This window comes from Macaca nemestrina, chromosome 18, assembly GCF_043159975.1.
Source record: "Macaca nemestrina isolate mMacNem1 chromosome 18, mMacNem.hap1, whole genome shotgun sequence".
Taxonomy (NCBI): Eukaryota; Metazoa; Chordata; class Mammalia; order Primates; family Cercopithecidae; genus Macaca; species Macaca nemestrina.
The window spans coordinates 55,737,815-55,752,609 of NC_092142.1; the positions used below are offsets into that span (position 1 = coordinate 55,737,815).

The 14,795-nt window shown below is 50.6% G+C and overlaps 2 protein-coding genes across 2 annotated transcripts; both read right to left on the reverse strand.

Moving 5' to 3' along the window:
- Window positions 1–6,338: 6,338 nt before the first annotated feature.
- Window positions 6,339–7,784, reverse strand: LOC105494053 (metallothionein-1A-like). The gene is made up of 3 exons (XM_011762157.2): window positions 7,664–7,784; window positions 7,100–7,165; window positions 6,339–6,565 (listed from the first exon to the last, which is right to left on the reverse strand). Exons 1-3 carry the CDS (start codon window positions 7,689–7,691, stop codon window positions 6,474–6,476), a joined length of 186 nt encoding a protein of 61 aa, XP_011760459.1. The 5' UTR covers window positions 7,692–7,784; the 3' UTR covers window positions 6,339–6,473.
- Window positions 7,785–9,293: 1,509 nt separating this feature from the next.
- Window positions 9,294–10,713, reverse strand: LOC105494052 (metallothionein-2). The gene is made up of 3 exons (XM_011762156.3): window positions 10,532–10,713; window positions 9,874–9,939; window positions 9,294–9,526 (listed from the first exon to the last, which is right to left on the reverse strand). The coding sequence occupies exons 1-3, from the start codon at window positions 10,557–10,559 to the stop codon at window positions 9,435–9,437; spliced, it is 186 nt and encodes a 61-aa protein (XP_011760458.1). The 5' UTR covers window positions 10,560–10,713; the 3' UTR covers window positions 9,294–9,434.
- Window positions 10,714–14,795: the final 4,082 nt, after the last annotated feature.

The window sequence follows — 14,795 nt, forward strand, 5'->3', positions numbered from 1 at the left end:
TGGAGGACAGTGTCCCCTGCATGGGGAGCCTCTGCACACACTGTCTCTCTGGTTTGTATGGATCAAATGACTTGAAGGGTGGGAAAGGCTTGTTCTCTTTCCAAATGCTGGAGCAGTGTCTTATGCTGGAGAATTGGTGCAGGAGGTCATCCACATATCCTTAAGACCAGATCAGCAAGACTCCAAACCCATTCCCAACTTCCAGTCCACAGTCATGCTTCCAAGGAACTGGACCTTTCCCAAGGAGCTTGATGGGATCTAACAGGATTCTCTGTCTGGGAAGTCCATGTGGACAAATGATTATATCAGCATTCTTCATTGAGTCCTAGCCAGGTCCGAGGCAACTATCACATTTCATCCCAATGTAGAGATATAATCTTCTTTCTACAAATGAGTAAATGAAGCCTCAGGGGGGTTAAGCACCTTGCCCAGGTCACATAGCCAGTAAGGGATGAAGTGGGCTGTGAACCTGCTTGTGTGACACCAAAACGCCTGTACTTTGCCCAGGCTGCTTTCTCTTCTTGTTTTATTTTAATTTTTTGTTTTACATAGAGAGAAGTTCTTACTATGTTAGCCAGGCTGGTCTGAAACTTCTGGCCTCAGGCAATCCTCCTGCCTTGGCTTGAGCAGAGCATGATGTGAGCCATCGAAGTGGTGTGAGCCACTGTACCTGGCCAGACTACCTTCTGAAATCCCCTCTTCACAAAGCACCTTTAGGCCAGCATGGTGCTTACTCTTGGGCCAGGTGACTCCTCTTCCACTTTAAATGACAAATAGCAATTCCCTCACCAAATAGCCAAATAACTAACAGTTGCCATGAAGTACAAAACACCTAGGGCCTTCCTCCTTCCTACTGAATATCACTGTACCTTACAAAAGATGTGAAGCGTTAGTATTTTATTTTTCCTGTTATTTTGTTCTTCCTGTCTGTTTTGAGATTTCCTTGTTGAACATAAAAAATGAACTTTCTCTTTTTATTTTTCATACTTATTCATTCTATTTTATCTCACCAAAGCGTAGGTCTATGACTGATTCCTGTGCCCTCATATCATCTGGCATGATGCTCTTACATTTTTTTTTTTTTTTTTTTTTTTTTTTTGAGACGGAGTCTCGCTCTGCCGCCCAGGCTGGAGTGCAGTGGCCGGATCTCAGCTCACTGCAAGCTCCGCCTCCCGGGTTCACGCCATTCTCCTGCCTCAGCCTCCCGAGTAGTTGGGACTACGGGCGCCCGCCACCGTGCCCGGCTAGTTTTTTGTATTTTTTAGTAGAGACGGGGTTTCACCGTGTTAGCCAGGATGGTCTCGATCTCCTGACCTCGTGATCCGCCCGTCTCGGCCTCCCAAAGTGCTGGGATTACAGGCTTGAGCCACCGCGCCCGGCCGATGCTCTTACATTTTTAGCTAGGAAACTGACCTGAGACAGGTGACCCGAGTTGTCTTAAGGCCCTCGACTTATAGGATGATCCCAGTTCTGCTGGGTCTGAGGTCTCTTATTTCAGGACACCCCTCAAAAAATTCAGAGGCAGAATAAGGCCAACAATGTTTATTATCATTCCCATATTTCACTTAAGAAAACAGACATAGTAAATGGGTTAGGTTTGTATTTAAAAAACAAACTAGGTTTGCAGGGGTTGTGTTATTTACATCTGGGCACAGGGCTGTCCCAACATCAGGCGCAGCAGCTGCACTTCTCCGATGCCCCTTTGCAGACACAGCCCTGGGCACGTTTGGCACAGCCCACGTGGCAGCAGGAGCAGCAGTCTGGGGAAGAAGGGGAGAGTGAGAGATCAGAGCAGGCTTGACCAGGGATCTCCCTGCCCCAACAGAGGCCAGTCTGAAGCTGTGCCTCCAGCCCCAAAAGATGCTTAGTTCAGGATGGCATTGCTCTGTCAGGAGATAACTCCTGGATCTTTGGGGTGAGGATCTTGCCATGAAAAAGCTACCCACCCTTCCTGTGCCCAGGACAGGGTAGAGAACTCAAGAGGGAGTGACATGCGCTTTGCAGTAAAAGGAGGGACAGTCTCCTAAGTGAGGAAAGTCCTCAAGTATCAGGCCTGGGTGTGGCCGGCTGGTGTGCTCTCTTGGTGTCCCCATGGTAAGAATAAAGATTGGGGATTAACCATCTCTGGTATTCTTCCGGCTGTGATCCTAAGTCATTTGCTGAAGCAGGAGGATGTGGGAAGTTCATCATTGGTCTGCTCCTGCCTGTGGAGATCTGGGATCCTTCCTCTGACTCTGCCCAGATGCCAGATTCCCAAGGAAGGCCCCACAATCACTCTTCTTGCAAGAGGTGCATTTGTACTCTTTGCATTTGCAGGAGCTGGCACAGGTGCAGGAGTCACCTGCAAGGAAGAAAAAGGCAGTGAGCAGCGAGTGTTGTGTGCCTCCCATCCACCTCAGGCAGCTCAATGCTGGACAGAGCACTGGGTCCTAGTTCAGCACATCTTTGGCCTTCAGGGTGACCTGCAGCCGGGCAGTTTTCAGCCTCAGTCCTCTCTCCTCAGAAATGGGAGGCACTGGGAAGACCGCAATGTCCTAAGTGGTGATGAAGGCGCTTGGCGGCAAGAAAGCTTGAGAAATGCAAAGCAAAGGAGTCCACTTTAGGAAGAGCTCAAAATGCACCTGCCTCCTGCCCCAAGGGTGCTCTATTCTGTGGTATGAAAATGAAGATCCTAACACCGGAAACCAAGCATCCTTGGCGCAGGAGCAGCTGGGGTCCATTTGGAGATGAGGTGAGGCTGGAGTTCCTAAGCCAGAGGTGAAAAAACAGGGGGGCCCGTGGGAGCCGGAACAGATCCCAGGAGTAGGCCGCCTGACTTTACAGTCAGTTCAGGGCGCAGGGTGTAGAGGCCTGGCCCCAGCTCTCACAACTGCCCAGCGCAGTGTCAGCACCGCCCAGGGTTCAGGGCCGGACTGTGAGCACCAGGCGGGCGGGCGCAGGATCCTCCTTAACATGACTGGTGCACACTTCGGGGGCGGCCCTTTGGCTCACGCTCACTCTGGAGGGGCTGTGCTCCTGGTGGTACGCGGCATCCGGCTGTAATCCCGGTCCTCCCGAATTTCCCGGAGATTGCACTCCATTCCTGCCCTGGGCGGTCCGGGAACCCAGCCTCAGGTGGTCGCGGTATCTCCACCCCAGCAGCCCGCATCAGTGACCTGAGCTTCGCCTCTGTGGGAGTCCATGTGCTACCCCAGCCTAGTGCTCCTGTCCCTAAATAGGACCTAGACGGGAAGCACAGCGAGGGAGTTGTGTGCAGAGGACCAGCCTCCCATGTGACCTTCCACCCACCTGCATAGTCACCCAGGTCCTTTGGCCTCACTTGTCCTCTTCACAGCAACAGGCCAGACACAGGGCCCAGCCTCCCTCCCTTCCATTCTCCATTCCTGAGGGGGCGATGGGCATATTTAAGTCCTCTTTGGCTTTAACTTCTTTTGGGCTTCCCGCAGCCTAGCTGGCCCACCAAGACTAAGGACATCCAAAGCTTGGGAGGTCACAAGGGAGGGCTCTTTGCCCTGATGTGGTGACCCTGCATTAAATTAAGAAGCAGGAAAAGTGCTTACTTCCCTTTCAGAATTCCTGACTATTGCAGAGCTTTTGGTCTCGGCCAGACCCTGTTTAGTCACTTTGGCTACTTGAACCCTCTCAGCAACCCTCAAGGGGAATACTCTTTACAATGGCATCTTACTAATCAGACGACGACAACACAAGGAGATAAGTAACCAGCCCAGGACAGAGGGTGGAAGTGCTGAGGCAAGAGAATAGGCTCTGGTGGCAGTGAACCTAAAACTGACTCACAGTTTTTCTAGAACTAAACCAAAAGGAAAACCCCAGCTTTCTACACCCAAGTAACAAAAGGACCAAAGGCTACTTCGTTTGCAACCCCTCTCCCCTTTGTCTGCATGGCAGATGAGAAATTGAAAGTACCTCTGATTTGTCCCTTATGACAACCAATTGGACTGCCTTGGACTACCTCCTCATTTGCATAGCAGTAACTTTGTAACTTCACTTCAGCTTCTAATTGGTTGCTTTCTGCCATTAGTCAGATAGGGGGCCACTACTTCATGTACATAGGGAGTACACTAAATAACTAATGGGAAACCTCTGGAGGATATTTAAACCATAGAAAATTCTATAACCAGGCCCTTGAGCCACTTGCTGGGGCCAGCTCCCACCCTGTGCAGTATACTTTTGTTTCCAATAAATCTCTGCTTTTGTTGCTTCATTCCTTCCTTACTTTGTGCATTTGTAAAATTCTTTGTTCGAGGTGCTGAGAACCTGGACGCCCTGCGCTGGTAACAGTGGTGCTGTGGGTCTCAATCCAGGCAGCTTTTCAAGGGAAAGAGGTCAAGGGCAAAGCTTCCCTTTGGCCTGGGTATGTCTTCAGCACTTCTTTACTGCTTGAAATCTTCAAACATAAACAAATGTCCAGGCCAATTCTGAGAGTGACAGAGGGAGGTATACGTAACTTTATGGCTGCGTTCCATATCTGCAAGTGGGACTGACTCTTTTTCTCAGTAGTGTCAAAGAGTTTGCTTTTCCTATAAATATATTAAAGAAATATGATTACCTAAGAGAAAATGTTAAAGAAAATAACAGCGCAGGTTATAGCAGAAATGGCAGGAATCCTTTTGCATCTGTTATGCAGACAGGGACTGTCTTGCTCATGGCTTTATGTATCCAGTATGGATCCTTATTTGTGGACTAGTGGAGGACTCTCTCTGGGCCACAGGTCATGCGCTCCTGTTATTGATGAGAACAACATGGGACACACAACTAAGCCCACTAGGCCTGGCTTTTGTTTAGAAGTAGAAAAGTATCCCTATGCTATGAATAAAGATTAAAATCAAAGCTATTACAGACTACTCAACACAAGCCAGGCACCATTTTAAGTTCTTTACATGTTTTAAGTGATTTGCTCCCACCAGCAGACTCTATCATTATGTTAATTCACAGTTGAGGAGACTGAGCCACAGAGAGGTGGTGTCACTGTCATATAAACGATACAGCTGGGATTTGCATTCATGCATGCTGACTGCATCATGGTGCCCTCAACAACCATCCTATGTCACCGTGTCATGTAAAACCCAAGGACACTGAAAGTCTGGCACAGAGACGGCAGTGGGAAGGGCACTGAGCTAGCAGTGTATCCCTCTGCATAGCTCTGTGACCTCTCAGCCTCAACACGCCATCGCACCCATCAGAGGCACAGCTGCACTCACTGACCAAGGGCCCTTCTAGCTCTGAATTGTGACAGACAGTTCTACAAAGGAAGAAGTGGGACTCAGAGAGGTTGAGCAACCTGCCTAGGTCTCATAGCCCAGGACAGAGGTGGTGAAGTGGGCGGTTCAACAAGACTGCCCTGACCCTGATCCCCATGCTCTTTGCACAGGCTACCTTCTGGAGTGCTTTCTTCAAAAGGGGCACCTGCAGGCCAGCATGGTCCTGATTCCTGGGCCGCTTGACACCTTTTCTTCTTTGAACATCAAATAGCAATTCCCGCAACAAATGGCCAGAGGAACTAATTGCTGCCATTAATTACATGTTACCTGGGGCCCTACTCCTTCCTAGTGACCACCACCACAATTTAGAAACTGCATAATAGGCCATCACCTCCGCATAGACAGACTCAAAGGACTTCATCCGGAACTAATCCTTCTCTGTACTCCATCTTGCTGGGAGGATCCTGGGTAATTTCCTACACTCCGCCAGTTACTTTGCTTGCCTGAATTAACCAAGGGCTGGAATTGAAGGAGGAACAGATTTCAGCCTGACCTAGGGAGAAACTTCTGAAGTTTCAGAGCTAAGTCACAACATGGAGCTCTCAGAGATACTGAGAGTCACATCAGAGATCCTGGAGAGGCCAAGACTGATGGTTCCATGTGGGGATGGCCTGGCTGGTGCTGTTGAAGGCGTGTGACGCACAAACTGGGGCCAGTCTGTGAACTGTTTCCAGTCTGAAATATACACCCTAGAACAAATGTGTAATTTTATTTTTCCTATTTTGTCTTCCATATATTTATTGAAATTTTCCTATTCAATATAAAAAATGAATTTGGTGTTTTTTTCTTTTTGTCATACTAATAGATTTTATCTTACCAAAGCTTAAGTCTGTGACAGATTCCTGTGGCGTTATATCACCTGTCACCATGCTCTTACATTTCTATTTAAGAAACTGACCTGAGGCAGGTGCCTATTTGCCTTAAGGCCCTCAGTGTGTAAGGTGATAGGACAAGGTGCCAGCACCCAGGTCTCTGGATCCTCAATGCAATCCACTGTCCCAGCTCTGTTGGGTATGGAGTCCCCTATTTCCAAGGCACACAAAGAAAACAGAGCCAGCATTAAGTCAACAATTTTATTATCATTCACATATTTCATAAAAAAACAATACAGTAAATGGGTCAGGGTTGTATGGAATAAATTCCATATTTGTGCAGGTCACTTTTTCTACATCTTCTAGCAGGGCCTTCCCGACATCAGTCGCAGCAGCTACACTTCTCTAATGCCCCTTTACAGATGCAGCCCTGGGCACACTTGGCACAGCTCACGGGGCAGCAGGAGCAGCAGCCTGGGGAAGAAGGGAGAGCGAGAGGTCAGACCAGACTTGACCAGGGACTTCCCTGCCCTCAAACAGGCCTGGCTCAAGCTCTGTCCCCAGCCCCAGAGGACACTTAGTTCAGGATGGCATGCACTGTTGGAGATGGGCGATAAGTGGCGGACCTTTTGAGTGAGGGTCTTCTGTGAAAAGCTTCTTATCCACATCTGAGCCTCAGACCTGGCAGAAGGCTGGAGAGGCAGTGACTGGGGTTATCAAGGGCAAAGGAAGGCTGGCTCCCCAGAACCATACACTTAGGTGAGGAAAGTCTATAGGTGTCATGTCTGTGCTTGGCAGGCTGGTGCACTCTCTTGGCCTTAGTTTGTCTATTTTAAGAATGAAATTTGGGAATCAATCATGTCTAAAGATCTGGCTCTGATCTGGAATCAGTTGTTGGGGAAGCGGAGATGGGAAATTGACCGCTGGCCTACTCCTGCCTGCTGAGCTCTGGGTTCCTGCCTCTGACTTGGCTCAGCCCCAGATTCCTGGAGATGGCCCCGCACTCACTCTTCTTGCAGAATGTGCATTTGCACTCTTTGCACTTGCAGGACTCAGTGCAGGTGCAGGAGCCACCTGCAAGGAAGAGAAAAAGGCAGTGAATTTGATAAAGACAGCAGCAGTTGGTCAACAAATACTCCCAGCTGAGTGCATTGCCAGGCCTGATAGATAGATAGCTCCTGTTGGACTCAGGGCACCATGAAGCCTGACCTTACTTCTATCTCTAGAGGCTAGGATGGGCTTTATGTCCTTAATCCTGAAAAGACAACAACCCCTGTCTCCTATCCACCCCAGGAACGGCACAGTGTACTGGGGCTCAGCCTAGCAGCCCCCGACTACCTGGGTGACACGGAGCAGGAGAATTATGAGCCTGAGTTCTCTCGCCTCTGAAATGGGAGGTATTAGAATAGGAATGTTCTAGGGGTGATGAAGGCGCTGAGAGGAAAAGCACTAGATTAATGAAATAAATGGCTCCACTTAGCTAGAACTCAAAAAACACCTCTACTCCTAGGGGCATCGATCCTGTGGCGGGGAAATAGGTACCCTAAGGACCAGAAACCCAGGATCCCTTACCAGTGGTGCAGGAGCAGTTGGGGTCCATTTCGAGCCGTGGAGAGGTTGGAGATCCCAAGCAAGAAGTTGAGAGCCTATAAGGCACACGTGGAAGGCGTGGTGGAGCCCCACAGCCAGGGGCTGCTTTAATAGTCAGGGGAAGAGGGCCGGGAGCAAAGGCCCCGCCCCGCGCTTGCACCCGCCCCGATGAGTCCGCCCCGCCCGAGGTCCTGGGCTGGGCTGTGCGCAGTAGAAGGGTCAGGCGCACAGTTCCCTGAGTAGCGCTGGGTGCCGACCGCGGGACCACCCCCGCTCCCCGCTTTGGCGCACCGCTAACGGGCTTTGCGCCCGGGGTACGCGGTCTCCCCGAGGTACCAGCCGCTTTTCCCAGTTTCCCCAAAGTTGCCTTCCACCCTAGTCCCCGCGCGTTCCGGGAACCCAGCTTGGCGTCTCGTTAGTCTCCCCCCTACCCCTCGCACCGTTTTCAGCTCGGCAGGTCCAGAAGTCTGTGTGCAGCCACAGCCTCCCGCTCCCGGATCGGCGGAGTGCGGAGTGGGGACCGGGCGGTAGCGAGCTAGTCGTGTGCAGAGCTCCCGCCACCAATGTGATGTTTCTCCTCGCCCGCGCCTTGCCTGTCCCTGTCCACACCTAGGTCCCTCGGACCTGCTCCTCCGTACACATTAACACGGGGAACACGGGTCGGCCTCTCTCTCGCTTCCATTCTCCTCTCCTGAGAGGATGTGGGGGCACATTTATCCAGGACCTCCTTTGCAAATAAACCTCCATGCTCCCCACAGCCTAGCCAGGCTCCCCACTACCGGTTGGCAGTTCTGGACATGTGGGAAACCCCCAAAATGAGACGATTTCATGTGATGTGCTGACCCTGCTTTAAATTTAAAAGCAAGATGGGGGAGGTAGCAGGAAGCTGTAGTCCAGGCTACTTAGGAGGCTGAGGCGGAAGGATCACCTGAGCCCAGGAGTAGGAGTCCTGCCTGGACAACACAGGGAGTCAACGTCTCTAAAAAAATAAAATTAAAAAGCAAGACATCCAGTTATTTCTCTTCAGTATACCTAAGGCATAACATTGAGTCTATACCTGTCCCTTTCTAATCACTTTCATTCATTCACAGCCAGCTGTGCAGTGACCCACCAGAGGAAGAACTCACCCTTCACTATGGGATGGCACCAAGCCATTCTTTAGAGATCTGTCCTCAACCCTAAAACCTCCCACTAGGCCCCACCTGCAATATTGGAGGACACATTTCAACATGAGATTTGGCAGTGACAAAATATCTAAATCATAGCCCTCATGTAGGATTCAAGAAACTAGGAACTTGGGTTCCAGCACTATAGCCACTTTGAAGCCCAAAATCCAAGTGGATCTCAAGTTGTGGAGGAAAATCATAAAATAAAAATAAGGGGTGAAGTTTCTGTGCCACACTGGGAATGAGACAAAGCGATCATGTATGGCCCCCACAGTGCAATACCATTTTACAGAAGTGTAAACTCAGTGAGGTAGCCTGGCTGGCCTGAAAGTTTTCACATTATTAGTGGCTCATATTTCCATCCAGAGCCTGGTATCTAAACTCGTGGTTTAACCCCCCACCCAAGTCCATTTTCTGTAAGACACACAAAGAAGACCAGATTAAGATTCAAGTCAAAATTGTTTTATTGCCATTCACATATTTAATATAAAAAGAAATGCAGAAAATGGCTCAGGGTTGTATTTAAAAAAAAAACCCAGGCTGTGAAGTTTGCTCTATTTACATCTGGGAGCAGAGCTCTTCCCACATCAGGCACAGCAGCTGCACTTCTCCGACGCCTCTTTGCAGACGCAGCCCTGGGCACACTTGGCACAGCCCACGGGGCAGCAGGAGCAGCAGCCTGGGGAAGAAGGGGAGAGTGAGAGGCAGCAGTAGACTGGACCAGGCACCTCCCTGCCCCAATAGCAAGCCTGGCTCGAGCTCAGACGCCAGACCCAGAGGATGCTTTTTTTGTGTGGCACAGCTCTGTTCTGAAACCACAGATGGTACAGTTGGGGTTTGTGTCCCAAGAGAAAAAGGTTTCCCTGCCCCATCTGAACTCAGGGCAGAAAGCATGGAGAGGGAACGACATGGCCAACAGGGGCAAAGGAAGCCCAGTTACCCAGAATCAGGCACTCAGTGTCAGCTTTGGGTTCCCTCCCAACCTTAGCCACAGCCCCAGATTCCTGGAGATGGCCCCTCACTCACTCTTCTTGCAGGAGGTGCATTTGCACTCTTTGCATTTGCAGGAGCCGGCGCAGGCGCAGGAGACATCTGCAGGGAAGAGAAAAACGCAGTGAGCAGTGAGTGAGATGCAGAAGGTACAGCAGTGGGTCAATGAGTCTCCAGTGCCCTCTCCTCTGTGCAGGGCCAGCCCTCAGAGCTCCTTTCTCACTCAGGACAGAGGAATAGAGGCCCCATGTCCTCCCCACTCACACTGGGAAACGCAAACACCCTCCTGTTTCACCCCACCAGGAAGGTCCCTGCTGCACACCCAACCCAGGAATACTGAGATTGCGAGCCACAACCTTCTGTCCTGAACTCTGAAGACTCTATGTCTCTAGCCCCCCATCCATCCTGATTGCTCAGAGCCTGGAGGAGAACATTGGTGCCCAGCCAGCAGGACCCTGACCAACTGGGTGATGTGAAGCAGGACTGCCTTGAGCCTCAGTATCCTTAACTCTGACTTAGAGGCCCAGCGGGGAGGGCAGTGCTCTCAGGGGCGTGATCAGAAAGAAAGCACCTAAGGAAGTAAAGGAGTCCCCTTCTGCTCAGAACTTAAAATGCGACCTCCTCAAACCCAGACACCCTCTGAACTGGGGCTGGGAAATGGGAAACCCAGGGCGCAGAGTCGGGCTTCTCTTACCAGTGGCGCAGGAGCAGTTGGGGTCCATTTCGAGCCGCGGTGAGGCTGGAGATCTTAGCGAGAAATCGAGAGACAGCAAGGCGCACGTGGACGGCGTGGTGGAGCGCCACGGCCTGGGGCTGCTTTTCTATTCAGGGAAGGGGGCCGGGCGCAGAGGCCCTGCCTCGCGCTTGCACCCGCCCTGCTGGGTTCGCGCCGCCTGCGGTACTAGACTGGGCTGTGCGCAGCAGAAGGGTCGGGGGCACCATCTTCTGAGCTCCGCTGGGGAAGCGCCGCGGAACCGCCCCTTTGGAGCCGGTTCGCGCAGAGGGGCTGTGCGCCCGGCGGTACGCCCTGTCCCCGAGGTCCTGGCCGCCTCTCCCAGTTTCCTCGAAGTTGCCTTCCACCCTCCTCCCCGCAGGTTCCGGGACGCCAGCCTTGGCGACGGGAGCGTCTCCACCCCACCCCTCGCCCCGCCGTTTTCAGCTGGGCCTGTCCCGGAGTCCGGGTGCAGCCCTCCTGCTCCCGTCCCCGGATCGGCTGAGTGCGGAGCGGCGAGCCTGCGGTAGCGAGCGAGTTGTGTGCAGAGCACCCGCCACCGATGTGGCTTTCGTTTCTCCTCGTCCCCGCGCCTTGCCTGTCCCTGTCCACACCGCGGTTCCTCTGACCCGCTCCTCCGTACACAGCAACACCGGGAACACGGGTCGGCCTCTCTCTCCCGTCCATTCTCCTCGCCTGAGAGGATGTGTGGGCACATTTGTCCAGGTCCTCCTTTGCAGATAGGTCTCCATGCTCCCCACAGCCTAATGGGCCACCCCGACTGCCAGCTGGCAGTTCTGGACATGTGGGATGTCCCCAAAGAGAGATGACTTCAGATGACATGCAGACCCTGCTTTAAATTAAAAAGCAAGGTGGGGAAGGTGGTGGAAAGCTGTAGTCCCAGGCGGGAGGATCACTTGAGTCGAGGAGTTCGAGTCCTGCCTAGTCCACATAGCAAGTCACTGTCTCTAAAAAAAATAAAAAGCAAGACATCCAGTTATTTCTCTTCAATATACCTGACTCTTGCATGACATTGAGTCTGCACCAGTCCCTTTTTAATCACTTTCATTCTTTGAATCCTCACAGCAATTCTAACGGGAAATACTAATTATGAACCCATTTTGCTAATCACAGGACTGCAAAGAAATGAGTCCAAGTAACTGGTCGTCATAGAAGTAAACAGTTGTGCACTGATTTAAATCCAGCCAGCCTCTTAATGGAAAGTGTCCATGATCAAGCCTTCCTTTAGCCCAGGTATGTCATCAACACTTCTCTATTGCTGGAAATTTTTTAAAAAACAGGGGCTGGCCCAGTGGCTCACACCTGTAATCCCACACTTAGGAAAGCCGAGGCTGATGGATCACCTGAGGTCAGAAGTTGGAGACTAGCCTGGCTAACATGGCAAAACCCTGTTTCCACTAAAAATACAAAAATTATCCTGGCTTGGTGGCAATTGCCTGTAATCCCGCTGCTCAGGAGGTTGAGGCAGGAAAATCACTTGAACCAGGGAGGCACAGTTTGCAGCTTGGGCCATTTCACTGCAGCTGGGCGAAGAAGGTGAAACTCTGTCTCAAAAAATAGAGACAAAAAACCCCCAAATAAACAACAGGAAGCTACCAGCTCTAAGATGGACAGTGGCAAAAGCGATCCATAAGTGTAATACATACACACACACGCACACACACATTAATTTGGGGCTGTCTTCCATGTGTGGGACAAGATTGATTTTCACTTTCTCTGATGGAAAAGAGTTTGATTTTCATAAAGTATGTGTATGAAAGTATTAATCATTTCAGTGTAAAATATTAACTAAAAAATGGTGCAGGTGGTAACGGAAAGGGCAGTCATTCTTCTGTATCTGACATGAAGCACAGAATCTTGCTCATAGCTTTATAACCCTAATGTTGATTACAATGTTATGGGAACACTGAATGGCTCTCTTTGGACCACAGGACATATACTCCTGTGGCAGATGAGAATAACAGGATACACAGTTGAGCACTCCAGGCCTTTGTGTGCAAATAAATAAGTATCCCCTATGCGCCATAAAATGATTAAAAAAAAAAAGCAACAGCTAATATTATAGACCCCACACCCCTCACACCATTCTAAGTTGCTTGTAGGCATTAAATCCTGGGCTGGGCTGTGCGCCGCAGAAGGGCCAGGGGACCCCTTTGGCGCCGGTTCACGCAGGAGGGGCTGTGTGCTCGTGTCCCTGAGGTCGCGGCTGCCTTTCCCAGTTTCCTTGAAGTTGCCTTCCACCCACCTCCCCGCGTGCTCTGGGATACCAGCCTTGGCTTCACAGGCGTCTCCTTTATACCTCCATAATACAGAGGTTAGTATTATGCCCCTTGTGCAGTGGAAGAGACTGAGCCATAGACAGGTTGTGTCATGCAGCTAAAAGTAACAGAGGTGGGATTTGCACTCATGCATGCTGACGGCAGCATCATATACTCACCCACCACCCTCTGCCACCAAGTTACATGAACGATAAGGACACAGAAAACCTAGCATAGAGGTAGCAATAGGAAGTGCACTCTGTGGACAGGAATGTCCTCCTGCACAGCTCTGTGACATCTCTGGGTTTCAGTTCTCATCTGTCAAGCCAAGAGTAACATTCGTTCATCCCAAAGAGTCTTCGTATCTTTGAACTAAGATAGGCAAGATTTAGCATCCAGTGGCATCATAATCTACCAGCTGTGGCCAGGGCCACAGACCAGGTGTAGCATACGTTCATTCATCCCTTGACTTCTGAGCTATGTGACGCTGGGTAGGTTACTTAACTAATCTGGAAGACAACATAAGCACTCCAGGCCCTGCATATTTGCTGTCCCAGTCTTGAGGCCTGTGGCTGTCATTCCAGAAGTCATGTGATCAGATGATATGAAGGATGGGAATGGATTTTATGTCTGGTCAAATGTTGGGGCAGCATCTTATTGAAAAGCACTTTCCGCAGAAGGTCGTCCACACTGCTGGCAGGATCAGCCAGGTTGCAGTCCCATTCCCAGCATCCAATTCACAGCAGTGCTTTCAAACCCATAAGATTTCTCTTACCTTTGGGATTTAACAGGCTTCATTCTCTAAAAAAGGCAGTATAGAGAGAATGATCATCATTGCTACTATTTATTAAACCCTAGCCTTGGGCCAGATTATGCTGTCATGTAATCCCTGCATTGAGATATAATCTGCTTTCTACAAATAAGGAACTGGAGGCTCAGAGAGTTTCAGTGTTGCACTCAGGCCACACAGCCAGTACACGGTGAGGTGGGCTGTGAACCAGGACTGCCTGACACCAAAACCCGTGCCCTAGGCGCAGGCCGCCTTCTGAAGTCTCCTCTTCACAGGGAAGCAGTGGGCAAGCGTGCTCCTGACCTCCAGGACAGAAGGATCATCTTCCTCTTTGACTGAACATCAAATAGCGTTTCCTCTACATAGCCAGGGAAACTGATTGTTGGCTTTAATTACAAGTCAGCCAGGGCTTTACTCCTTCCTACTGAGCACCACTGCTTCCTCCAAACTGCAGAATCCGCCGTCATTCCTGCATGGGCAGGCGTGAAGCATTTCATGTGGAACCCATGATCACACACACTTCATTTTGCCAGGGACATGCCGGGCATGTCCTTCCATATTCCCAGTCACTTTACTGGTCGGAAGGAGTCAAGAGCTGAAATTTGAAAGAAGGGCAAATTCAGCCTGAGTTTGGGAGGAATTTCCAAAGATTCAGAGCCCAGTCACAACAGGGAGCTCTCAGGGGTCAGTGAGTGTCCCGTCAGTGACACTGGGCAGGCCAAGCCGGATGGTTCCTTGTGGGGATGTGCTGGGCAGTGCCGCTCAAGGTGTGAGAGCCACACAGTGGGGCCAGTTTGCTGTTTCCTTTCTTTTCTTGTTTTGGGACAGAGTCTCAGTTGCCCAGGCTGGACTGCAGTGGCACAATCGTGGTGCACCACAACCTCTGCCTCCGGGGTTCAAGCAACTCTTATGCCTCAGCCTCCCAAGTGGCTGGGATTACAGACGCATGCCATCATGCCCGATTAATTTTTGTATTTTTAGTAGAGATGATGTTTCATCATGTTGGCCAGACTGGTCTTAAACTGCTGGCCTCTAGTTATCCACCTACCTTGGCCTCCCAAAGTGCTGGGTTTATAGGCCTGAGCCACCACGCCTGGTCTGGTTTGTTGTTTCTGGGCCACAATGCACATCATCATATGTTCAAAGTTTGTACATCTTTCATTTTCCTATTTCTTTG